The sequence below is a fragment of the Manihot esculenta genome, chromosome 9 (assembly GCF_001659605.2).
Source record: "Manihot esculenta cultivar AM560-2 chromosome 9, M.esculenta_v8, whole genome shotgun sequence".
Classification (NCBI taxonomy): domain Eukaryota; kingdom Viridiplantae; phylum Streptophyta; class Magnoliopsida; order Malpighiales; family Euphorbiaceae; genus Manihot; species Manihot esculenta.
Genome location: NC_035169.2, coordinates 3,311,544 through 3,338,236, shown reverse-complemented (window position 1 = coordinate 3,338,236; position 26,693 = coordinate 3,311,544). Strand labels below are relative to the sequence as shown.

The 26,693-nt window shown below is 28.5% G+C and overlaps 3 protein-coding genes across 6 annotated transcripts; 1 reads left to right on the top strand and 2 right to left on the bottom strand.

The window, feature by feature from the left end:
• Window positions 1-475: 475 nt before the first annotated feature.
• LOC110622467 (U4/U6 small nuclear ribonucleoprotein PRP4-like protein) lies at window positions 476-5,032 on the bottom strand. Its single transcript, XM_021766968.2, has 5 exons — window positions 3,885-5,032; window positions 2,956-3,409; window positions 2,637-2,834; window positions 2,463-2,544; window positions 476-948 (listed from the first exon to the last, which is right to left on the bottom strand). Exons 1-5 carry the CDS (start codon window positions 4,793-4,795, stop codon window positions 857-859), a joined length of 1,737 nt encoding a protein of 578 aa, XP_021622660.1. The 5' UTR covers window positions 4,796-5,032; the 3' UTR covers window positions 476-856.
• Window positions 5,033-8,387: 3,355 nt separating this feature from the next.
• LOC110622468 lies at window positions 8,388-11,034 on the bottom strand. Of its 2 annotated transcripts, XR_002489111.2 has the most exons (3): window positions 10,626-11,034; window positions 8,720-9,558; window positions 8,388-8,686 (listed from the first exon to the last, which is right to left on the bottom strand). XR_002489111.2 is itself a non-coding variant. In XM_021766969.2 (2 exons), the coding sequence occupies exons 1-2, from the start codon at window positions 10,711-10,713 to the stop codon at window positions 8,777-8,779; spliced, it is 870 nt and encodes a 289-aa protein (XP_021622661.1). In that variant the 5' UTR covers window positions 10,714-11,034; the 3' UTR covers window positions 8,388-8,776. The 2 variants fall into 2 exon arrangements, 1 of the variants encoding a protein (XP_021622661.1); XM_021766969.2 differs by having other exon boundaries at window positions 8,388-9,558.
• A 13,138-nt stretch (window positions 11,035-24,172) lies between these two features.
• Window positions 24,173-26,597, top strand: LOC110622811 (protein IQ-DOMAIN 12). Of its 3 annotated transcripts, none has more exons than XM_021767471.2 (6): window positions 24,173-24,344; window positions 24,495-24,579; window positions 24,654-24,938; window positions 25,141-25,356; window positions 25,488-25,619; window positions 25,705-26,597. In XM_021767471.2, exons 1-6 carry the CDS (start codon window positions 24,340-24,342, stop codon window positions 26,203-26,205), a joined length of 1,224 nt encoding a protein of 407 aa, XP_021623163.1. In that variant the 5' UTR covers window positions 24,173-24,339; the 3' UTR covers window positions 26,206-26,597. The 3 variants fall into 3 exon arrangements, with proteins under 3 accessions (XP_021623163.1, XP_043815611.1, XP_021623164.1); XM_043959676.1 differs by having other exon boundaries at window positions 24,173-24,349; window positions 24,457-24,579; XM_021767472.2 differs by having other exon boundaries at window positions 24,173-24,349; window positions 25,705-26,596.
• The last annotated feature ends 96 nt before the right edge of the window (window positions 26,598-26,693 follow it).

Sequence of the window (26,693 nt, the reverse complement as noted above, 5' to 3'; positions counted from 1 at the left end):
GGCCATTCAGAGAACTGCAACCAGTTCAAGCCTGGTGTTCAATGCAGATCAAGTAAACAACTTGTTCTTGATGAAGAGGCATGCAAGGCCAGAAATGAGCAATACTGCACTCATGGCATCTCAGCGTGATGACTCGTGTCGTGATAGTGACTGAAGCTTGGTTAATTGACAGTGATTTGTTCAAAGTGTTGGATAGAAGGGATCAAGGGTGAGAATAAGGGATTTGCACTTGAGAATGATGGAGAATGTAAAGGCAATTCAGGTTGATTGGGATAAAGGTGCCCTTCAAAATCAATCAGGCACTTCTATCCAGCTTCAATCAATGCAAGATCCTCCATGAAACACGTTCTATCAACCCCCTGTTTACCGGATGCAAATAAAGACAAAACTGCAGTTTGCATTTTGGTGGGCTAATGGATTTAAATGAGCGCCACTGCCAAACGTGACGATTCTAGCAAGAAAGGCTTATCCCTCGTGATCAATGAAATAATAAAAATTATCAAAAAAGAACTGCATTGTGAGTTGTTGAGACAAAACATGGAATATCTGCAAAATTTAGTTTGTAGATTCTTGTAGAATCACTCACAGTCATTTCCTTCTCCTCATCATAAAGTAAAGAGCTTGGGACGAGAACTGCACATCAAATCAATCGGATGCAAGGAGATTATAATTGCAATTTGCACTGATCTCTCACAGAACTTTGTTGGTAAGCTTGATACTACAAATAAGATTAGAGGAATATTTAGAAATGATACTCGATCAGCTAATGTCAAGACCATCTAACAATCTATCTTCCTCCCTCGTCAGGATCGTCTAGCAAATTTGTCCTCTTCCATTGCAAGAAGCTTAAGATAATCTAGTCTACATCCATAGCATCCTTTTCATTGCTACTGCTGGACCAGAGCTTGATAGTTCGATCATGCGAGACAGTTGCAATATACCGCCCATCTGCCACCAAACAGCAATTTTAACTTACCCAGGCACATTTGACAAAAAGCTATGTTTAAAGATAAAAATGTTATTTATGACAAGAATAGCCAAAAGAGAACGGAAATTTCAAGATGAGGCAAAATTATATTTAACAATAAGCAGCATTCATGGAGCACTCCAACAAAGCTATTAACTACATACGTCGCGAGGACAATTCAAAAGTAAGGTTCGACCCCTGTTCTTGCTTTTAAAGGCATGAATATTCACAAAGGAATGTATACATAAAGCCACAAAGCAAGTTGTAATGAACAGAACTACCATTTTTTATTTAATTTCTGTTTTTCATTTCCTATTTAGTTTCCTTTAAAATCCATGAATTATGTTTTTGGAACATTTTTATATTCCTATAAACATTTTTCACAAACTAGAATCTGAGCCAACCATAACATTGTACTTAAATTATCGCAGCAACCAAATTTCCCTTAGATCTTTTTGGATACACATGCAAAGTTTTCTTGATACAGAACCTTTAAGTTCTGCATTTCAGCCCAATTGGAGCCTTTTTAATGTACTCTTGATTTACTTTATTTCTAAAGCGCAAATGTTGATCCATTAAGTGCCATCTAAAAAGGCAAAAAATTAAAAAATTAAAAAAAAAAAGAAGAAAAAAGAGAACAGTGATAAAAGACACATCGCATATAAGAGTATTTTAGACATCTTGCCACTTCATCATTACCAAAACTCTTTGCAATTTAGTTTTGAAGCAATTACACCAAGAGACAGGAGACTAAACATATTAAACTAACTTGTAGAAAATGTGAAGTAGAAAATGTGAAGCCACTTCACACGAAATAATCAAGCATCCACTGACACAAGTAAGAATTAGAAGAAAAAGACTAGAAGATTGGGAAGAGCTCCAAAACAAATTCACAAAGCCTTTGTGACCATGTGACATCAGTATGGATCTGTTTATCTTCGTTGTTAGATTTGTTGTTGTGAAAAACAATTTCATTAAATATATTAGTTAAGAGTATTAAACATTGATTATAAATTAAATTTAATACGGTAGTTATAAGAAACACAAAAAATACCATGACACTTTTTTTCAAAACTACTTTTAACATCTAAAATGGTAGTTTTAAAATGTTTTTTTTTTTTGAACTCTGAAACTTGACGCCAAATAGGGCATATTTAGCAGCAGCATTACACATCATTGTGAAAGCATATAACCTATCTACTTCCTACTTGTCAGTTTCATAGACTTTGCAAAAGAAATTAGGATAGCTCAGTTAATTAAAGGTTGCCAAGGAAAAAATGAAAGTGATGGAATGAAAAAGAAAATGAGCATAGGCATTTTCTAACAGGTCATGCAATATATTTTCTAATATATATGGCTCATTAGCACATTGATTATGGTATTATAAGAAACTTAAATAAACAATTAAAAAAATGGTTCAAACAAAATAAAATAAGCAAAGAAAAAGAAAAGAGGCATAAACATAATGTTTACTTTCTGTCGTTAGGAAAGTTACCTGCACTAATATCCAAAGAAGTAACTTTTGCTTCATGTCCTGACAATGTCTTGACAGGCTTAAAGTCTCGGCCTGACCAAACCTAATGAATACACATAAAACATGGAATGACAGAAACATAAATTGAAGGAAGGACTTAAACAGAACAATAGCTATAAAAAGAAAATGCTGAACCTTAGCAGTCATGTCGTAAGATGCAGTGACCAGGTAGTAACCCTCTTGAGGCTCAAACTTCACTTGTGATATTAGATTTGAGTGAGCAGGTATGATATACAATGGCTTTTTCTTCCTTAAATCCCATATACGACAAGTATTATCTTCACCACCGGTGGCCAAATGATAACCATTGGGTGAAAAACTGATACCAAGAATCTAAAAAGTGACATCAAAGATGCAGACAATTCATAAAACAATTAAATTTTTGGAAAAAGGAAAGGAAAGGAAAGACAGATGATTTAATAACAAATCAAGAAAAATCAAATCCTAGTCTCACCGGCTTGACATGGCCCTCCAAAGCCAGAATACTTCTTCCAGTACGAAGGTCCCAAACACGTGCGAGTGCATCCAATCCACAAGATCCTGCTAAGGAACCATCCTGGTGGAAGGATAGCCCATAGATACTCCTACTGTGGCCTTCTTGAAGAAGTAATTCCACACCAGTATCTACATCCCATAGTCTCCATGTCTTATCAAAGCTTGTAGTGCCCAAATACTTCCCTGATGGATGGAAAGCAATGCGTGCAAGGCGATCCAGATGGCCCTCAAATGTCCCAAGGACAGAACCATCAGCATTCCACAACCTTGCAGTTCGATCAGCTGAGGCAGTTGCTAAATGGTTTTGCACAGGAGAAAATGCAATATCTGTTGCACGTTCAGTGTGTCCCTTCAATGTACCCACCTTGTTTACTTGAGGCATGCTCCAGATTTTAGCACCTCCACTTAACGCACTACAAAAGCATAGCCAAAAAAGATTGTTAGAATGTATCATTGCAAAAATATTAGAGACCATCACAATGTCACAGTAACAGCAAAGCCATAAATCATTAACTAGAGATACCGACATTTTCAGTAGCCAATGTGTAAACAAGATCTACACTTTTCCCATGAGTACAAGGTTATTACAGTTTTCTCTTTTTCTCAGGAACCTGGCATCAAATGCAATAATAATATCCCCATAAATTTCCATACGTAGAACATTAAGAGTGAGTTAACAAAATTCTTGCAAGTTGCAAATCAATTTATCATGCAGTTAAAGAAGAAAATATATCTGAATTCAGATATTGACCTTGACAAATTACTTTACTGTCTTTAAAAAAAATGACAAAAAAAAAAAGAGGGGAAAATGATATCAAAGTAGCTCAAGGAAGAGTGGTAATTCAACATTAAAGATCAAAGCATACAAAGATAAAAGGAGAGAGATACCAGGTACCGAGCAATTTTCCATCATTCGAGAAGGAACAACCAGAAAGTGGCCGGTCATCTCCAATTTCACTAGAGTCAAGTACCAAGCTCCCAGCCTGCTTCAAGGCCCAATCAATTTCAGCATCTAAATCTTCATCTGGATCATCCCTTTTCCTCCTTGCACGTTGAAGTCTCGAAGCAGCTTTTAGAATTGAATATTTTGTGATATCAATTCTAGCATCCAAAAGCTCTTTTGAACCCTCGGTGTAAAAGGGGTATTGAAGCATTTCTTCCTCGGCATCTACTGTAGCTGCCGTAGCTGCAGCCTCCTCATCCTCATGGGCTTTCATCAGTTTCTCCAATTGCCCCTCTGCATCCAGCTTCGCCATAAGCATTCTTAGCCTGTCTCGTCTCTCCATCTCCCGTTCTCCAAAAAGCGTTATTGGTTCTCCCAACCGCCGGAGACGCGCCCGGACAGCCATGTCGTTAGTAGGCACTGCCAGAGCAGCAGCTCGGCGCTTCATCATGATTTCCTGAACAATCTTCTGCTTCCTCTCTCTTGCTATTCTGCTTCCTTCGGAAAACTCATAATCACCAGTCGATCCCGGAACAGTCCCAGCGGCGCCCGAGTCACCTTGATCGGAATCTGAGTCACTGGTTCTATCTTCAACATTTTGCGAAACAGTGGGCGGCCTAAGGACAGGCGGGCGGATAGGGAGAGGCGCTAAGGGGCGAGGAATTGCAGGAGGAGGAACTGGAGGTATTGGAGCAATAGGTGGCACAAATGAAGGGACTGCTGGTGCAATTATGGGTTGTATTTGTGGAACTATAGTTTGATTTTCGGGAACTGCAGCAGATGGCTCCTGAGGTGCCGGCGTCGGTGCCGGTTCCGGTGCCGGTGCTGGCGATGAATTATCTTCATCTGCTGCCATGACGGTTAATAAACTGAAAACTTAACGATTTAGAGAAGAGTGGAGGGGGAAGGTGTACGAGGTGGTCCGTCCGTCGTCGCAGGAGCTGTGCGCGGTGACGGTATTGGAGTTTAACAGCGGAGGGGAAGGGTTTAAGAGTGGGTGGCTAGGGATTCGTATACGGCGTCGTGGAGGAGTGCGAGAGAGAGCAAATAAGAAAGCGGGATGACGAACTTCAACTCGACTATAACCGCAAAATGAATACAACCATTTTTTTTTTAATCTAAAAACTAAGATGGGATAGTGAATTATATATATATTTTTGTTCAAATTAAAAATTATAACGACAAAAACCATTCTAATTTTCTGTAAAAAAAATTATTTATAATCCTTTCTAAGTTAGTGTGATTACTCTGAAGTCTCTAAAGTTTAATGTTATATATTATTGAGTATCTGAATTTTCATAAATATATTAAATTATTATATTTTCACTATATTTATTAATGGTCCATACAATTGGTGATTTACCTATCCATAAAAAATTTTTCAATGTCACCGTTTACGAGTCATATTTATATTTCTTTTCATACTTATTTTTAATTCGCTTGTCACTTATATCACATTTTATATTTCTTTCTATACTTATTTCTTATTTGCTATACTTATTTCTTATTTGCTTTGTTACTCATATCTTACATAGTTATATTCATATCAAGACATTCATGTCTTACATATTTATATTCACATCTATCTTAACTTAGCTAAATCTTTCTCTGGTGGCGGCGTAAGTATTTTTTTTTAATTTTCATTGAAAGAAAAAAAAAATCTTAATCTTTTTTATTTTGTCTCATAGAGAAAGTATTTTTCACCGTCGACAAGCAGGTTCTCTTGTCCCTTTCGATTTGAAAAGCTTTCATTCTCGTCACTCAAGTGTGGATTCTTTTATCACCGATGTGTTGGGATTGTAGATTTTTTCTTTTATTTTTCATGTTTTTATTTTTTATTTGTTTTGATTTTTTTTTTTATGACAGTAGTAAGTGCTTAATAGAAATGTATTCAAAATCCTATTTGTTTGCTTGTGGAAAGGTGCTAGATCTAAGGGAGGATTGTGTTTTAAAGATTAGTGCCTCTTGAAATTAATACCAAACTTCAAATTTTTATGGTAACCCTTAACACGGGTGGGTAAAAGGAGCTCTACCACTACCCTCAAAACGCTATTGCTTATCAATATTTTTCCTTCTTGGTGGCCTGATATAAAGCCTCCTTACTCAAGCTTAAATGTAACTTTTTAGACTTGTCATCACTAATTTCGTAACTTTGATGGCACCAACGATGAGGGAAATGCCTTATTGCTCCTTTGTATGAGTTCTATTATTTGGGTTTTATTGATGAAATTTTCTTCTTTGTTGATTGACCTTTCCCTTTTCTTTTTTTGTGTTGCAATTATTGCTTTTGGTGCTTGCATGTATGCCTTCTTGCTTGCTTTATGAGATGGAGTGATTCTATTTTCATAGGAACTTCCAAGAGTGGGTTAAGGTTTGAATGACACAGACTGGGTTTTGGATTTGAGCTTTGGGAATTTATGTTGATTAAGCTTGTATTGTTACTGTCTTCAGCCTAAGTCTAGTTTTTGTTTAATATAATGCTTTCTACCTTTAATTTAAAAAAAAAAAAAAAAAAATCCTTCACCTAGTGGAATTGCCATTCCTAAATCTCGAATTCTATATATGTTATAGTTGCAGAAATTAGAAAATAATTTTTACTAACTCTCATTATTTTTCTCTACTTTACAACTAGGTAAAATTAAAAAATATTTCTGCTGTATATGGCGAGCCGCTAAAAAACCGACATGTAAGTAAATATAGTTATTAAAAAAAATTATTCAAATATTTATTTTTAGAATTATTTTTTTTATTTTTAGATTACATTCTATATACATTTTCAGGATTCTATCGTTATTCTGTTTTAAATTTATCCTACTACTAAACTCTATTAGTAGTCGGAATTCATAATTTTAATATATTAAGTATAATTTCATAAATTTTATTATGTTTTTATCGGTCTTTTCCTATTTATTAGGAGTTTAACGGTCTATTAATTTTTATTTTTTTATATAATTTATTAAATTTTTTATCTTAGATATAGTAATTGGTTTTACATATACTTTTGTGGGCACTTGATTGCTCTCATGTGAATTATATTTCAATATAAAATTTTGGTGTTTCAATGTTTGTAGATCTTTTCAATATTCAGCAAACCCTTGAGAATAGGGTTGTATATGGTTTATGATTAAGAATTAGCAAAATTCAAATCTAAAAAATTGATGAAATTGAATTAATTCAAAAATTCGATTTAATTTTTTATTTATTTCAATTTAATATGATTTTTAGTTTTAAAATTTTTAATTATTTTGGTTCGGTTCAATTTTAATAAAAAAAAATTAAAAAAATCAAACTAAATCGATTAGTAATAATAATATATTTTTTTTTATAATAGAAAGATTAGACCATAATTAAAATTGAAATATTTTAATTAAATTTTAAAATATTTAAAATAAAATATAAAAAATAAAAAATTGATTAAAAAATTAAACCGAATTAAACTAAACTGAATCGAATTAAATCAAATCAATTTGATTCAATTTAATTTTTATTTAAAATCAATTCGATTTGATTTTTATAAATACTAAAATTTTAATTTTTGATTTATTCAATTCGATTTAAACCAAATACTCATTTCTATTTATGAGTGTCTCAAATTCAATCGAAAAAATATACCATGCGCATCCTAGCGGAAAAAGAATGTCTTTATGTTTTCATAATTGAATATATTTACTAAATTGGTTAAATTTATTATTATTATTATTATTATTATTATTATTATTATAAACAGAACCAAAATCGTTGATTGAGCAATATAAGAGAATGGAGAGGAAAAAATATTTACAAACTGCCCCTTATTTACAATATGGAGAAAGGATTGAGCTTCAGTTGAATTGAACAGTTGATTTCCATCTCCCAGACAAGCTAAAGATGAATAATAGTCCCCAATACTTCACCCTGCTATTCATTTATCCAAACATCGAAACCCTTTCGATTGAAGGAATTTTAAACGGGTAGGAAACCTTGTGAACAAACTAATTCTCAAGGCTAGAAAAATTCCCAGCAAGAGGAATATTAGCTATGGTCACTTGAAAACATGACAGTCAAAGATTCTCCATTTTATTAGTTGACTCAGCCATAATCAGTATGGTGAACCTGATCAGAATCATATTGAACAAACTCATGAATAGAGCTGAGCCGATCAAATGGTTTTGGTTCATGAATTGAACCAGAACTAGGACCGTTACTTAGATCTCCTCTCCTTGAATCAAGATTAAAATGAATAGGAAGTCACCGATTTGAATCATCTATTTTGAACCAAAACTGAATTGAGAACATATTAAACCATATAATATTTTCTACCAATGTAATAAAAAGTGTTAGACAATCGCTTTCTCAAATGGCTATATCTAGCAATCAAGAGCAAAGTTTGACTCTATAGTCTGTCATTCTTCACTGAAAACTGAAAATTAAACAATATGCAATACTACATTTACCAGCAGACCTTCACAATCTTTGAACCTCCTCTTAAGAATTCATATAATAAAAGAAAGGCAACTTAACATTTGAGTCCTCATTACATATATACCTAAAGAAGCAAGAACATGTCTTGATATGATAATTGAACATTATTAGCTAACAAGAGTTTTCCCAAATTACTGCCTCATGGAACTGAACAAGAGAGGAACTTAGCCCAGTTTGTGACAACCTATTTTATGTACTATATGTTCTCACACATGAACAAAAAATAAAATAATAGGAACAAAAAATAAAACAACCTATTGTATTATATACTTCATACTTACAAAACTTTTGAAACCCAGTTCCGCAGAATTCCTAGTTCGCCAAAATCTGCCTTTATGCGACTGGCTACCTCAAAATAGTCGCTTAGAAGTGACCTTTAATATACAAAATTCATTTTCTTCCTCCCCCGTCCGTTCCTCCACCATCCACGATCCATCTGATAGTCATTCCCTCGAAAGGTTTTATACCTTGGCGTGTACCAGCCAGCGCCTTCCCTCCTCCTGCTACTTCCATCCCATGTTTCCCAATCTCCACCAGTTGTATCACTGAAATTATTCCACTGGTTATGATTATTATCCTGCTCATAATGGTTTTTCCATCCATATGAATCATTCCAACAATTTCCCCATTCATTATCAATCATCGCTCCGTTGGCCTGAGAAACATTGCACTCCAAGGGATTACCATTGTTACCCTTTGTATCACAATCTCTAAATCCAGGATCGAAAGCTGCATTTGCTGCCTTTTGCAACTCCTCTTCAGCCTCCCCCCATCCTGTGGTGCACAAAAATGGCTGATTCAGGAGGAGAGAACTTCCAAAAATCACAACCTCCTCCCCTTTTTCTTTCTCATCAGGATATTTGGGCTCCCGATCCAAATCTAAGTATAATTCAGGGTCAATGTTGGAATTCCAATCAATTTCATCAATATAAATATCAGGATCAGGCAATGATATGTCACAATGAAGACCATTAATTTTTGCCCAAAACCGGTTTTTAGCATTGTGAAATGCCTCTTCAACAGCAGAGTCGTTCCACTGAACTATATTCTCATAGAGGTACATAGATTTTTTGGTTTCCAAAAGCTTGCGCCATGGGACCAAACCAACTGCATAACAGAATCTTTTCTCCCATGATGGTACAGTTGGCTGCCAACTACCTGGAAGCAAAGAGAATAAAACAAGCTAAAATATTCACAGATAACATGAAAAAGGGAATTATTATCAGAAACATAAACAAAAACAAATACATGGTCTCTTAAATGAACCACAGATGACAAATAATAGAAAACGACAAGAAGAACCCACGGTTAAGCATAAACTAAACAAATGCGACACAAGTAATGTCTTCCTGCATAACTTCCATTTTCAGGGGCTGTTTTCTTCATTCCATGTTTCCATATCAGACATTTCATCATCCATATAGTTGGAGACTACCAAGTATAAGACTAAATTTAATTCACAACTCTATCAAACCAGACCAAAAGGAAACATTTAACTCCAGGTTCCCAACGTCTTGTCCATTATTGAAATGATGGCTGTGAAGCTAGCTGGCTAAAATTTCATTTAAAAAAGAAAAGGAATCATATGCCAAACTGACAATCATCATTATTCAAAACAAGTATAGAGAAATATTTAACACTAAAAGAAAATACAAAGCATGAACTGTGAATTTCACATGACAACAAACACCTTAAACAAACAGAACAAAACGAGCAAAAAGGGTCAAGGAACCACTCAAGATCATCTCCAAGAGCACAAGTACACCAACAATCAAAATTGACCATGCATCTTATTTTCAGCCAAAAATTCAATCACCAAGAACACAGTATGTGGGGCCTCAGAATCATAATAAACTGTAACCCTCAAAAGAAAGTGTTTCATTATCAAAGCTATCAATTAGACACTTCAATGCCTAACATGAAACACCATAACCAGAAAAATTCCACCATCATTATAAAACCACATCATTGCTACCAATTCAAAAACAAATGAAACCATATAAAGCAATAACTCAACCAAACAGTAACTTCTCCAATATCCCAGAATATCCAAACCAAAAAGAAAAATTAAAAAAAAAAGCCATTATCTTACAAAATCAATAGAAGGATAACTATGTAATATCATGGAAAAAGTTAAAAAAAAATCCCGATTAGAATCTAAGAACCCACAACTCGTTATTCACTATGTTTTTTATTTTGTTTCTTTTAAAGAGAGAAGAACATACCATGAGGAGGTTTTCTATGGTTTGATCTTGTAGTCCCCTGAACTTCTTGACGATTAATTTCACCTTTGTGTCTCCTCCAGTTACTCATCTGAAACTCCAAACACTGAAAAGAGAGAAACCCAAAAACCGTCTAGAAAAAACAAAAATCAAAACAGGCAGAAACTGGGTTTAAAACAAAGCTACATAACAATTCTCAAGAATTCAAAAAGAAAATAAAAATGGGTACGATTGATTGAGAAGAAAGACTTTATCAAAGGAGAAATCCGGTTAAGATTTGGCCAAATAATTGCAGGAAATTGAGGAGCTTCGTTAGAGTGATCACAACAAGGGGAAAGAAAAAGGGCTTTTATGGGTGCTGGTGATGTGAAAAGAGAAGGCCTGCGGATTAATTTGAGTGGTTGATTTTAACTAATTATAGCCCTTAGCTTTCGTTTGAATTACTAATTTGGTCACCACTTAGGCTTACGAAGCAAAAGTTACCTTCCTCAACAAGGACTTTGTCTCTGTTCATGGGACAGCCATGACTTTAGTTTCCAATCTCACACTCATTCCTTGGCATGTGAAAACTCTGTTACCCTAATCTAACTCTATTTTAAAATTTATTCACGAATAAAACTAATTAATAATTTTAATTTTAAAAAAATTTATAATAATTTAATTGAAAAATCTCGTGTGAAAGCTAGCTGGTTAGGATTCTATCCATATCAACGAAATATGGAAATTTAAAAGTTTATATAATAATTAGTATAAAATTATTAAATAATTTAAATTAATTATTTTAAAATAAATAAAAAATAAATTTAAAAATTATTACACTGTTAATATTCTATTAAATTATTGCACTGTTAATAAGAAATAATTTAAGTTAATTATTTAAAAGTTGATATTCTATTCTCTTAATTTTTTATTTCTATTTAAAAAAAAATTAACCATTTTAAATTGAATTATTTTGTTATAATTTTTTTATATATATAAATATTAAATAATTTAAAAATTAATAAAAATTTATATAAAAATAAAATATTTTTTAAAAGTGAAATTACTGGTTGTATAAATAAAATTTTATTAAATAAAAAGAGATATCATTTCAAATATTTTGGTCAAAGTATGACTAATTAAACTGGTATAATGAATCCGTTAAATAGAAATATTAATTTTATAGTCTAATAAAAATTTATGACCATTCAAAATTAAACTTAATTCAAAAATATTTAAATGTGGAAATCGAATAAGTTGAATTAATAATAAATAATTTAAAATTTTATACTAATAATTATTTATGAGTTGTAATTTATTTATTATATATCTCAATTTAATATATTTAAAAATTTTAGAAAAAATTTCATTTAACTTGACCCGTATTTATTGTATAAATATATTTTTATTTACAGTTTTAATATTAGAAATAAGATAAATAAATTCAGTCTTTTTAGATTTTCAAGTCAGTCATGTTCATTAACCGCAAGTGATTTTTCTCTCTCTCCCTTTAACGCTTTGTCAATCTTATGATATATGTAAGATTGAACAAGCTTTTGAGTATTTCTCACATAATAATAATGAAATTTGAAATTAATTTTTAGAATTGAATTTAAATATTCTATAATAATTTAATTAAAATTAAAATATTAAAATATAAGATTTACTTTTTTAAAAAAATATTTTTTAATTTTTTATCGTTTCAAATATTCAGAATAATTAGTTAATGAAATATATTTTATTAATAAAAAACTTTAAATTAATTTAAAAAATTATTTTTTTATATTTTAAAAATCTTATTAAAATTTGATATATAAATTTATTAATATATTTTATTTTTTAAATTATAATCAAACAATAAAAAATTATTTTATTAAAAAATATTTTAAAATAATTTATTTCTGCAAATAAATATTGGCTAAATCACTGTTGTTTGTTTGTAGAAAATAATATATATTTAAAAATATTTTTTATAAAAATATTTTTATAAAAAATATTTTATTTTTTGAAAAAATATTTTATTTTTTATTATTTAATTGTATTTAAAAATAAAATATATTAACCAATATATAAATAGATATTTTAATAAAAAATTTCAAAAATAAAAAAAAATATTTTTAAGAAAAGAAAATTATTTTTTAAAATAAAAAATATTTTTTAATTTATTAATTAAATTAAAATATTTAAAATATTAAAAAATATGAAATACATTTTTTAAAAATAAACGGAGTATAAATAATTTTTAAATGTTATATATATTTTTAAAAATTACTTTATGCATCGTCACTAATCACAAAAAGTGTATAACACGTGTTTGGAGTGGCAAAGAGGGAATTGGATAAGCAAGCGAAAACCTTTGTGTTTTCAAACTAGTCAGCTACGCGGCCTAACTCATAAGATGGTTCATATGATTGTTAAAATGACAAAAATGCCCCAACTAATTAAAATTATTTGGGTAATTTATGATTTAGTCCCTGAATATTACCATTATTAACAAGTCAGTCCCTATATATTAGAAACCTATTAAAACGTCTTTATATTTTATTTCGGTCAACTAAATAGTCATTCCGTCCTATTTTCCGTTAAAATTAGATAAAGGAGGAGAGAGAAAATTTTTAAAATCCAATTTTACCCTCAAATAAAATAATTCATTTAGTCCTTGTATATTACAATTATTAACAAGTTAGTCCTTACATTTTCAAAAATCTATTAAAATATTTTTATCTTTTTTCATATCTATTAAAATGTCCTTATCGTTTTTTTATGTCAACTAAATAGTCCCTATCTTTTCTTAGATCTATTAAAACGTCCTTATCGTTTCTTTTTGTCAACAAAATAGTCCCTGTCTTTTCTTTCGTCCTCCTCCTCCTCCTCCTCCTCCGAAAAAGAAGAAGAAGAAAAAGAAGAAGAAGAAGAAGAAGGAGAAGAAGGAGAAGAAGAAGAAGAAGAAAAAGAAGAAGAAGAAGAAGAAGGAGAAGAAGGAGAAGAAGAAGAAGAAGGAGGAGGAGGAGAAGGAGGAGGAGGAGAAGAAGAAGAAGAAGAAGGAGAAGAAGAAGAAGGAGGAGGAGGAGGAGGAGGAGGAGGAGAAGAAGAAGAAGGAGAAGAAGAAGAAGAAGGAGAAGAAGGAGAAGAAGAAGAAGAAGAAGAAGAAGAAGAAGAAGAAGAAGCAAAAGAAGAAGAAGGAGAAGAAGGAGAAGAAGGAGAAGAAGCAGAAGAAGAAGGAGAAGAAGAAGAAGCAGAAGAAGAATTGATGAAGAAGAAAAGGAAGGAGGAGGAGAAGGAGAAAAATAATAGGGGGTAATATAGTCTTTTACTATATTTTTAACTGCAAAAATAGACAGAATGACTATTTCGTTGACGGAGAGAAAACATAAGGACGTTTTAATAGGTTTCTAAAAATATAGGGACTGACTTGTTAATAATGATAATACCTAGGGACTAAATCATAAATTACCCAAATTATTTACCCCTTCCGTCAAATAGGGATGTGGACGATTTTAAGAGTTACGAAGACAACCAAACAACCATATCTCTGAAATAGTATTAAATTAAATTTATTTTTTATTTTGATTTTTAATAAAAAGCTGAATTAGAAATCAATTTTATACATATATTTTTATTAGGATAAGTTATAATAATAAAATGTCTAATTTAGTTACTATATTTTTAAAAATTTATAATTTAATTTTTAATAATTAAAAAAATTATAATTTGGTCACTACCATTAAAATTAAAGTTAACTTAATGTATTTTTATGAAAATGATTAAAATACTCTTAGTCTCTATCGTCAGCAAGCAAATAGAAAATTAAAGAAATTAAACTGTTAATTTATTAAATATTATAGAGTTAGTATGGTGTTGCAATCACCATAAGAAAATCGAGCATTGGCTGACAGATCTAGCGATCAAAGCGTACCTATCTTCGGTGAAGGTAAAGGCCATGTGTGGTGATTACACATTGAATTTGGTTATTTCGAGGTTGTAGAAGAGAATTGTTGTGCGATTTCGATAAATTATATATGCTTTTACGATATTTTTAATTTTAAAACTCACGTGTCCTTTAATGGTAGTGTCCCATCATCAGTGATAGTCGAATGAGGTAGTGTCACTACAAAATCGAAAAGCATTGATCTCCTTTTGATTCTCGTCTATAAAGAAGACGAAATGGTTACCTACGAAAGGGTAAGGGTTGTTCGGCATTCAGTGTCTATCAATACTCGATCAGGCCATGTTGCCGATAATTATTCAACGACAACATACATTGATGTGGTGACCATTAGATTTTATCGAGTTAATTGTTAATTGAGTTACGATAATAGTGTTTACTATTCACCGTGAAAATCTAATTATGCGATATTTAATAAATTTAATATTTAGCAATTTAGCCATTTATTTTTCACTAATTCAAATGGTAGGTATTAAAAGTATTTTAGTCATTTTTATGAAAATTAATGGCAAATTAATTTTAAAATGGTAGGCACTAAAAATATTTTAGTCATTTTTATACAAATTAATGATAAATTAATTTTAATTTTAAATAAACTGTAAATTTTTAAAAATACATGAACTAAAATAGATATTTCATTAAATCAAAAAAATTAAATTATACTTTACCTTTTTATTATTTACTTTTATACATAATTAATATATTTATATATTTAACATTATAATATGTATATTATAATTCTATATTATATATATTACAAATATGGATTATTTACATACTGTTATTATCGTTTATTCACCTATTTTTTTAATAACTTTAATTATAAATGTATTAAATCACTTTTTATTATTTTTAATTTCAAGTGTATTGTTATATTATGATAATCTAATTATTTATTATATATTATATACTATATAATTAAAGATTATACAATTTTAAAGTAACTAAAAAAAAATATATATATATATATATATATATATATATATATATATATATATATATATATATATATAATAATTAGTAAATAGTTAAAATGTGTATACATATGATATAATTTGAATTAAATAACTAATTTTAAAAATTAAATGATAATTTATAACAAATTACTTTTAAAATTAAAAAGTAAACCAAAACATAAATAATAAAAACATCAAACTATAATCGCATTAATATTTCAATTCAATTTTTAAATAAATTCCGAACCGAAATAGATATTAATCGTAAAAATTCTAGAAACTAAGTAATACTTTTTACGAATAGTTTATATGCTAAGCTAAGATTGAGAAGATGGGGACAAACCTAAGCTTCTTTTTCCCTTTAGATCTAAATTATTTTTCATTTTTAATTTGCTCGAAGCTTTTTTTTTTTTCCTTGAAAGATAAAAGTATTCCATTTGATAAGAAAGGTGAATCCCAATTGCTCACAACAAGCTTAACATATACAAGAATCTTGAGGTTTAATCCATCAACTAAAGTCCACACACAAATTAAATAAAATAAAAAAAACCAACAACCACAGAGAGATCTTTAGAGCTGCAGATTGAAGAGGAAGATGGTGCAACAAGCAAGATATTGTTGCCACCGCTGCCACATGGTTTCGTTGCTACGCCTTCATGAGCCCAATTGAAGGAATTTGCTTATCTTTTCTAAATTTAGTTTTAGTTAAATTCTAATTAGTTTAGTATAATTATATTAAATTTAAATTTATTAAATATAAATATTTCGTTAATATATATTTGATTCCTAAATGTAAACGTTACCTTTGTCCATTTTCAGCTGAAGAAATGAAGAGTCGAGTAGCCTTAGAGGCACACAACACAGAGCAAGGAAAGGCAGACTTGATTGAGCATAATAACTGAAGGAAAATGTGAGTCCACCCATGTATGGGCTTAGAGTCCAATCCATAATAACCAAGCCCAACCAGAGAGGCTTAGAGTCCTAAGTTAATAGAGCCCATTATCGATAAGTTTCCTATGTGCAATATTTAATTTAAATTAAAATAATTAATAGAATTGATTTAATTTAAAATTTTGATTTAATTTTTTATTTATTTGAGTTCGATTTTAATTTTAAAAATTTTAATTATTTTAATTTAATTCAATTTTAATAAGAAAAAAATAAAAAAAACAAATTGAACCGATTAGTAATAATAGTATATTATTTTTAATAATATAATATTAATAGAATCAAATTAATTTAAATTTTTGATTTGATTTTTTATTTATTTCAGTTCAGTTTAATTTTTAATTTTAAAAATTTCAGTTATTTTAATTCGGTAAAAACAGAAAAAATAAAAAAATCAAATCAAACTGATAAGTGATAATAGTATATTATTTTTAATAATATAAAAAAATTATATCACAATTAAAATAATAATATTTTAATTAAATTTTAAAATATATAAAAAATATAAAAGCCTATTAAAAAATTCAACCCATCAAATTAATTCGAATTAAACTAACTAATAATTAAAATGAATCAAACTAACTAATAATTAAAATTAATAAAAGGATTAACTAATATATTTTTTAATATTTTAAAAATATTATAATATATTTTTCAAAATTAGAAGATTAATTAATAATTTTTTCCTATACCCTATAAATTAAATAGTTATTTAAAAAAAAAAGTCTATAAAGCCTTAAAAGCAAAGAAAATAATTAATAAATATTTAAAAAAAATTAAAAAACTGAGTTGTTTTTCAATATGGAGATTAAATAATAAAATATTTAATAATTAAAATTAATAAAAAATTAATTAATAAATTTTTTAAAATTTCAATAATATTTAATGTATTTTTTAAAATTAAGAAACTAATTAATAAGTCTTTTATATCATAAAAATTAAATAATAAAATTTTCTATTATAATCAGATAAAAATATATTTTATAAATTAATTAAACAAATATATAATTAAAAAAATAAATTTGATTGTTGAAGATAAATCTCAAAATTGTTAATAATAATTTAATAAAAATTATAAAAAAATAAAAATAAAAAACCATAACGAAAACATAACAATTACAACTGAATATGCTTCGTTTTATCAAATAAAAATTAGAAAATAGAAAACCATAACGAAAACGAACGGACTCTTCGAGTTTTATATAATATCTTGTAGGGATGAATTCCAACCACTACCACATAACTTAAGATATCTCTTTCATGGTTTACTTTGGTACAACAGCAGTCCACAAACACCTCACATGCAGAGTTTTGAAAATGTAGGATGTTCAAGTATATTTGGGTTTGAAAATTTATTTCCAAAAGTCATGACATTAATACTATTAGATTATTTATTTAGATATATTGTTTTCTTCGTCCACGTCGCCATAAGTCAAATTCTTTTTAAAATTTTTTAAAAAAGGGACTAGTCGGCCACTAGTAGAGAACGAATTTAATTAGCAATACAGAAATCCTGAATTGTGCATTTACTTCTCATAGACTGCCCTTCTGTTTATCTGAAAAGTGAAAATTATATAAACTAAAATCATAATTATAAATTGAAATTGTCAACAGTTGGTGTATAATTTTACAATAAAAATATGAGTATAAGTTCATCTACCCACTATAATCAGCTAATTAATAATGTTTCAGATCAAACTTTAATTATTCAAATATTCAAATTTTTGAATTTTCTTCCAAACAAGTCCATACCTAATGTTTAGATGGTCAATTTTACGAGGAAAAACATTCATCATTCACAATTTTTTATTTATTTATTTTTTGGCTTTTAAAATTATGGGTAACACAATTTGATATTTTAAAAATCGATAATGACGAATTATGAATCTTAAAATTTAATTTTAAATACCTCATCAATTGATATTCATGCATTTTAAATTGGTCCTATAAAATAAAATAGCTTATATCTACGAGACGACTATTTTGTTAACCTAATGGTTTCATTATTTTTTTTTTGAAATAGGGGGTGGGGGAGTCGAACCTTTGACCTCACAAGGCTACAAGGATGCACTTTCCACCAGGCTAAGCCTCGGAGTGTCTAATGGTTTCATTGTTAACATGATGAAAATTTAAATAATAATTATTTCTTATTAATAACAAGAACTAAAATATAATTTTTGTCAAATTTCATATATTATATTATAGTTTTTATTTCTTATTTTTTTTAAAAAAAAACCTTTCAATTTAAAGTGGGTGAGTTCTCCATGGGCCAAGTAGGGAAAGAAGAGAAGTCTTTTGCAAAACTTTGTAAAATGCATTGAATTCATGAATGCATAATGTATATCTCTTCTGCATGAGTGTAATTATTAAAGGACTAGTCTTAATAATTTTTTCCTTTTTCCTTTTCCTTTTCCTTTTCCTTTTAGCCAGGAAATTGTTAAAGGAAGTTTGGAGTATTGAATTCTGATCAACAAAGCAAGCTTTATGAAAAAAAAAATTATAATTTTTTTTTATTAATAACAAAATCTAGTGAAGCAAAAGTCATCAATGTTGGCAAATGGGAAGTTGTGACAGTGATCATAGTACATTTATATCAACTCAGTATCTTATTCATATTTTCGATCAGTTCATATTTACTCAATTAAACAATTGAAATTAAAATAATTAAATTTTTAAATATAAAAAAATTAAATTATACTATTAATAATACTGAATCAAACTGATATAATTTAGTTCAGTTTGAATTAAATCAGTTTAATTTTCTTTAAAAATAAATTTTAGATTAATTTTATGTGTTTTGCTTAACCGGACTTTAATTTATTTTTATTTCATAAAGTTCTATTACGATTTAAACTAATAATCAATTATTTATTTGTATCGGACAAATCTATTAAAAAAAAAAATTTTTTTCCAAGTTTGTAAAAAACGACTCCGTATAATCTTCCCTCATAATACTATTTCATCATTATAGGGTCAAAAAGTTTTCTTTTAACTACAAATGATGATTAGTTCATCTACATATTCTTTTCTTTCTAGCTTTTTTGTGATAGAATTTAGGCTATGTCATTCTCCTTTTACTATACTTTTCTTTTAAGTATCATTATATACAGTGGCGGAGTCAGGAGCTTTCCTTTAGTAGGGTATCGGCTGCGCCGCTACGGCACCTTTATCCCCTTCAAAACATTTTCCGGTCGCCGGTACGGCACATGCCCCCTTGCCGTACTTTCCCTCCGCCCTTGATTATATACCAAAAGCAAAACACTTTTTTTATTAAATAAATTGTATTTTCAATTATATGTGGGAGAAATATTTTAAAGATTAATAATTTTATTTTATTAAAAAGTAAGTTATACTATTAAATATTTCCTTCGAAGTTAGACATTAAAAAAAACTCCGTTTAAAAAGCATTTTATGCGAATAATATAATTTATTTTTTATTATTTAATTTTAATTAAAAAAATAAAATATATTCACATATTTATATATATAGAGGAATGTTAATAAAACTCTTAAAATATAAAAAAAATGATTTTATCTTTTAAAAATAAGAATTTATTTTCTTTAAAATAATTTAATTTTTCTTTGATAAAAATATCTTTTTCTATTAGTTAATTTTTAATTAAAAATTAAGATTTTATTATTTAAAATTAAAAATTTTCAATATAATCCTCATTAAATATAAAATTTTGGTCGTAAAAATTATATTTTCTTTTAAAAATATAAAATATTCTAACCTAGTTTTGCAAAATTCAATAGTATGGTTTAGCAACTTTTGACTTCGGCAACCGAATGTCTGAAGGTGGCAAAACTAAAGCTTATAATGTCTTTTCAAATGATTTTCCTTTTTTTTATAATATTATTTAATTGATAAAATAAAAAATATAATTGGAACTAAAAATTTAATAGTAGAATAATTACACTTAAAATTCAATCTTACATTGTTTAATAATTATTATATTTACATTATGAACTTAATATTTTTTTACTAATTGAAAATAATAATTATATTATATTATTAACATAATAATTTAAAATTAATAAAAATTAATTAATTTATTATATATAATAATATATTTTTTTAAAAAAATTATTAGATGTATTTTTTATCTGTTACGAATTTGTTACTCTATGTTATATGCTATATTTTCAAAAAAATAAATAATTAAAGGATATATTTAAAAGGAAATATTAAAAATAAATTAATTTTTCAATTAAATAGATCGATTATAATTTTTCAATTAAATCGATCGATTATAATTTTTCAATTAAATCGATCGATTATAATCCAACTGAACCGAATTTAATAATAAAAATAATATCGAAAGAAATGAATATCTAAGCTCAAAATAAAGGTAAAATTAAAAATAAATGAAACTAAAATAGAGCTAGAAGGAAATTATAACTTATAATTGTATAAAAATAATAAAAAATAATAATAAAAATTAAGCAAAGGTTCCAAAGGCTTTGCATGATTAAGTCATTCTCTAGGACCATTCAACAGCTAGAAAGCCACTTTTAATGTATGCCTCCTTATAACCACAATTCAAATTATATTTTTATATAGAATGATTTTTTTTTTTTAAGAAATTGAACTATTTTAGTTTAGAAATTAAAAAAAAAAAAATGTTAGTCTTTAGAGGTCAACAGCTCAAAAGCCACTAAGTCCTCTTGAATGCTTGGACATTATCTTGATGAAGAATTTGGTTAAGTTCACATGTGGGTTATGATTGACAATGTGGGGGACAAAAGTTGTTAGCCCTTTGTTTTAGAAATTGTTGGATCTTTGTTATATTTCAGATCAAGTGCAAGCACGAAAGCCTAAGAGGATAGCCGTATGTAAGTGGGTGAGTGGAAATGGATTATTTGAGTTTAAGAGTACTTTATGAAAATAAGGTTAATAATTTTTTTAAAAATTTGATTAATACTGATTAATAGATAAAAATTTCATAACTGTAAGTGTAACGTGGATTTATATAATATTTTTTAATAATAATTAAATGTCATGAAAAGTTCAACCGGACATATAGAGCGAATCCTTTATCATTCTGTGTACTGTTTATTATGCTGACCGAATCTTTTTTCTCATGCGTGAAACTTGAATAATCAAGTGTCGTGAGTTATTAGAATTTTGTCACGTGATTCAATCGTATGATGATAACACATGATATACTTTAAATGTATATTATATCATATCAATTAATATATATGTATATTAATTTTTTAAAACATCGTTATTTTTAATTTTTATAATTTAACTCTTTCAAATAAATATTGAGAAATGGTTAAACTATTTTTAAATCTATATTACTTTTTTGTTCTTAAATTTTGGCAAATCTAAGAAATTAGTTTTGAATTTTAAAAAATAAATTATTTGATCCGTATACCTTGATCTTATTAAATTGAAAAAAAAAACATTATTCTTCTACTCAGAAATTAAACTGTTGAGTTTGAAAGCCGGAGGATGTACATAGTTAATTCTAATATAATTAAGGGATGACAAAGTAATTTACCTTGAAGATTATATGATTTGCTAAGTTAGTTTATATTTATTCTATTAAATATCTCTTTAATCTAATTAAAAATAAATCATTCACATAATTCATAAATAGAAAAATAACTCTATTTATTATATTATAATTTTATAGACAAACACTCAATTGAAATAATAAGCATTTAAGAATAGAATTTACCAATCAAATTATTAAAAAGGTAGTCGTTAAAATAAATTATTGATTATTTATTAATAATTTAAACTACCAACAATAATATTATCGACGTTTATCGATGAAAAATTATATTCGGAGACTTGATAGTAAAAAATTTTGCATATAACTATAATATTTAAAAAAGTATAAAAATTTTAAGAGTAGGATTAAAATTAATTAAATTTAAAAAGATTTTAAGTAAAATATAATAATAATAAAATTTAAAAGATCCCAATGCTCACAACAACATTCTCAAAATTTAAAAATGCTAAATATTTATTTTTAACAAAAATAATGGAACATATAATTAGGATATATGTATACATGTACAAGTTTTGTAAAATTGGAGGGGCCAATATTATATTTTTAATAAAATTTCTATAAAACTCATGGGTATAAATAAGAATTTTACAAAGTTTGACACCTGTAGTTTCGTGGCATGAAAGATTTAAGTCAAATTAGTAGATTTCCAACACTGAATAATTAATATCAAAAAAATATATCTACTAGAAATTAGAAATTAATTTATTAATAAATTACATAATAAAAAAATTAATACAAGTATTAATTAATAAATTTTTTAAAATGTTAAAAATATTTTAAAATCATGAATTAATTAATAAATTTTTCTATAAATACTAAATTGTAAATTTTTCTTTTATCTTTGCTTACTTCTTATCAAAGGAAGCATACTACTTTTACGTATTGTTCTAAAACTTTTGATTTTGAAATATTTATTTGAAAACTTATTTTTACAATTTAAATCATTAAAATTTATTAGCAAAATATTTTCAAACATTTAAAACAGTTAAAAGTGCAAAATAATTTTTTTTTTCCGAAATACTCTTATGGTAATCATTTTAGTTTTTTACTAACTGTATTTTTTTTACAGAAAAATTATAATTTAAATAGAATTAAAATTTAAAATTTAAAATATTCACTTTTAAAAATAAAAAGATAAATCTATTAATTATATATTAGAATAAAAAAAAGTAAATTATGCTTAAAATTAATGTGAAACGTTTTTTTTAAGATAAAACTAATATACAATTAAAATATTATTTTATTATCTATTGACTAATTTAAACTTATAATGCTATAGTTTTGTAAATGATTTTATTGTGAATCTATTTGGTATTGAGTTTTAAATTTGATTTTGAAGAAGTAGATTTCTTATGAATTTGAAAAGATAATTTAAAAATATTTAATTATTTTAATTTAAAATTTAAATATATTAAATTTAATTGGAGAATATGTTTATATTTTTAAATACTAAACTCTATAATATTTAAATATCATATTAATGTCACCAATTAGAATTCAAGCTATTATCAAATTTAAATATTTAAATATTATATTTTTTATTTTAAAATATATAATTTATTTTAAAATTTATAATTTAATTTTATATAAAAATTTCACGTTAGTACGAATGCATTTATAAATTATCATTCTTTATAAATTGCACGATATAATAAAATATTATTTAAATATAAAATTAAATTGACTTAAATTATATATTTTAAAATAAAAAATAATAAAATTACTTGATATTTTTTCATTATAAATTACTTTTTAATAATATAATTAAGATAAATAATAATGTGAATGAAAGCACAAGCTATAGATGGGAGGATTATGAACTTAATCATAGAGTGGCAGAGTCTGTTGATCAGATGGAGAATATTATTGCAACTTTTGTGTTTGAGCCTACCATAACAAGGAATGTACTTTGCATCATAAAGTCTATTGTCTTTGAAATTATAGGTCTTTTTCAATTGGAAAGGAAACTCAATAAAATAAAAATAAAAATAAAAATAAAAATAAAAATAAAATTAAATGGATTAATTAGAAGTTAAAAGGGTTAATAAAGTAATTCCATTAGCAGAGACAATGGAAGAGGTCAGTGGTCGTTGTAGAAAAATGACAGTTGGAATAGAGAGAGAAAAGTATGGGCCCCACCATACAAAAAGAACAGACTTGCCATTAACATTCTAAGAAGAATCCTCTCTCTCTCTCTCTCTCTCTCTCTTTCTCTCTCTGCTTCTGCTTCCATTCTATGACACATCAATCTCTTTTCTTATATATTCTTCTCTCTCTCTCACACCTACACACTCTTCTATTCACAATACCATATTCCTCTTTTCAATGGATTCTTGTCTCTGCTTAATTCTCCCTCTGCCATGAAGTGAGGTTCAAGATTCACTGATTCATTCCATTTTCTTGATTTTTGACTTTCTGTTTGTTCTTTTTTGGGTTATTTTGGTTAGAGGGTTTCTGGGTTCTTGTTGAAAGTTCAGATGATGAGGTTTCGTAAAATGGGTTAATTTGATTTCAGAACATCTCCAATGGCAAAGAAGACTTGCTGGTTTGGTTGGTTCAAAAGGCTGTTTGTTTCTCAGGAAAAAACAAGAACAGAGAAGGTTGTTCCTTTTCTACTACCCTGTTCTGTTCTTTCTTTTAAAAGAAACATTTCATGTTTTTTCTTTGAAAACAGAAATCTAGAAGGTGGAGATGGATTCTTGGAAAGCTAAAGTTAAAACAACGTCCTGTGCTGCCATCACCTCAAAGGATCATAGATGAAGCAGCAGAAAAGCAGAGAAAGTTTGCTGTGACTGTAGCTCTTGCGACGGCGGCTGCGGCGGAAGCTGCAGTTGCTGCTGCTCAGGCTGCAGCTGAGGTTGTGAAGCTCACTGGTTCTTCTCAATCTCGTCTTCATTTCGCCATGAAAGATGAAAACTTGGCTGCCATTAAGATTCAGAGTGCTTTCCGGGGATATCTTGTAAGCTTGCAGAAACCCTTTCTCTTCTGCAATGGCTAAGCATGAGCTTCTCTACTGTTTAAATTCATAATTTTTTTTTTAATCTTTCTTATAATTATTTAGGCTTAATTTTATCAACTTGATTTTACTCACTTGCGTTCAATTTAATAGAATTTATGCTGATGTATGATCTTACACAAGCCCTTGAATGGTATTGAAACAGGCAAGGAAAGCTTTGAGAGCGTTGAAGGGAGTGGTGAAGCTTCAAGCGATTGTTCGTGGACAAGTTGTGCGACGTCAAGTAGGCACGAAATTGAAGCGTTTGCCATCCAACGCAAAGATGCGATCGAAGGTCCGAGTGACGACCATTGACATTTATAAGGAAGGCGGAAATAAACAATTGTCCAAGTCCAAGGAGTTGGGAGAAATGGACAGTAAGGTAAGGGTAATTATTTTTAAGGCTTTCTTTTCCCTTCTCAAGAAATGTCTGAGAAATGGAGCAAATTGTGAAGAATAAAGCGAAATAACAGCATATGACATATGCTGCTCTTTGTTTTGGTTTCTTGACAGCTCGAATGCAAAAGCCAAAGTTGTTGGGATTACAGCACACTTTCAAAGGAAGACATGGAAAGTCTATGGTTCAAGAAGCAAGAGGCTAGCATCAAAAGGGATCGAATGATGAAGTACTCATTTTCACACCGGGTAATTTTATCTTAAATGCCATTTGTTTTCTGCTGTTCCCTTCATTTCTCATGTTCAGATTCTGCTACATTATTATCTATTTCAGGAGAGGCGAAACACTCATGTACTGGAAGAATCAATAGCCAAGAATGAACCTGATAAACAGAGACACTGGCTGGAAGAATTGGCGAACAAAGATGCATTGGCTAGAGAACGGATAGAGAATCTGAAAGCAAGTGACATATTTGGTACAACACAAGTGAAAATGAGTTCACGGAAACAAGATAACATAGAAGCATTGAGTTCACCAGTGTCATTTCCAAGAAGATCATTTTGTCGGACACAACGGAATACTACAGGAGATGACAGTTCTGCACTGAATTCTCCTGTTTTCCCAACTTACATGGCTGCAACAGAATCTGCAAAGGCAAAGGCAAGGTCGATGAGCACACCGAGGCAACGAATAGGAATTCAGGATCATTTTCTCATTGACAGCTTATCATACAAAAGTGGACTTTCTATTTGGTCTTCTTATAACAGTGAATGGTTCGGAAACAGTAGCGAAGCTGCTCAGCGCGTTCCTATAAGCGTAAATCGCCATTATTGATGAGATGCCTGGCTTGCTTCTCAACAAAATTAATACCAACCAGAAGAGGTAATGCTTCTCAAGAATTACTTGATCATTCACTAACAAGACAATGAAGTAACTTCAAGCTGTGGTCATTGGAGAGCTCGAATACACAGCGGCTCGAATGATCGTTCTTTGCCTGGAAAATATTTTTGTGGGGTGAATTGCAACGTATAATTTTCTGTTAGATCTATGATGTCCATAATCAATCACTTGATCACTTACATATTATATATTGATTTTCTTTTGAGGGGAGAGAGAGAGAGAGATGAGGTTTTGTTTCTGTGTTTATTGCAGAGGGTTGGGTGTGAGAGTTGGGGTTTTTGAGAATGGTGTTATGGAGCTAAGTAGTTGCAATCAGCAGTGTAATGTTAAATTATATGAACTTGTATATGATGATTTATTTATTAGTTTATTAATATATTCTATATAATATCTATTGAAAAAAAGTAAAATTTTCTGATTTT

What these genes read in the sequence shown, in the direction of transcription:
- LOC110622467 (XM_021766968.2), bottom strand. Translation starts at nt 4,795, where the DNA reads ATGGCAGCAGATGAAGATAATTCATCGCCAGCACCGGCACCGGAACCG. An exon ending in TGGAGGGCCATGTCAAGCCG is followed by an intron (nt 2,835 to 2,955) that starts GTGAGACTAGGA and finishes GTCACTTTTTAG; the next exon opens with ATTCTTGGTATCAGTTTTTC. An exon ending in CTTACGACATGACTGCTAAG is followed by an intron (nt 2,545 to 2,636) that starts GTTCAGCATTTT and finishes TGTATTCATTAG; the next exon opens with GTTTGGTCAGGCCGAGACTT.
- LOC110622468 (XM_021766969.2), bottom strand. Translation starts at nt 10,713, where the DNA reads ATGAGTAACTGGAGGAGACACAAAGGTGAAATTAATCGTCAAGAAGTT. An exon ending in CCATAGAAAACCTCCTCATG is followed by an intron (nt 9,559 to 10,625) that starts GTATGTTCTTCT and finishes CTTTGCTTCCAG; the next exon opens with GTAGTTGGCAGCCAACTGTA.
- LOC110622811 (XM_021767471.2), top strand. An exon ending in GTGCTTTCCGGGGATATCTT is followed by an intron (nt 24,939 to 25,140) that starts GTAAGCTTGCAG and finishes GTATTGAAACAG; the next exon opens with GCAAGGAAAGCTTTGAGAGC. An exon ending in AGTACTCATTTTCACACCGG is followed by an intron (nt 25,620 to 25,704) that starts GTAATTTTATCT and finishes TATCTATTTCAG; the next exon opens with GAGAGGCGAAACACTCATGT.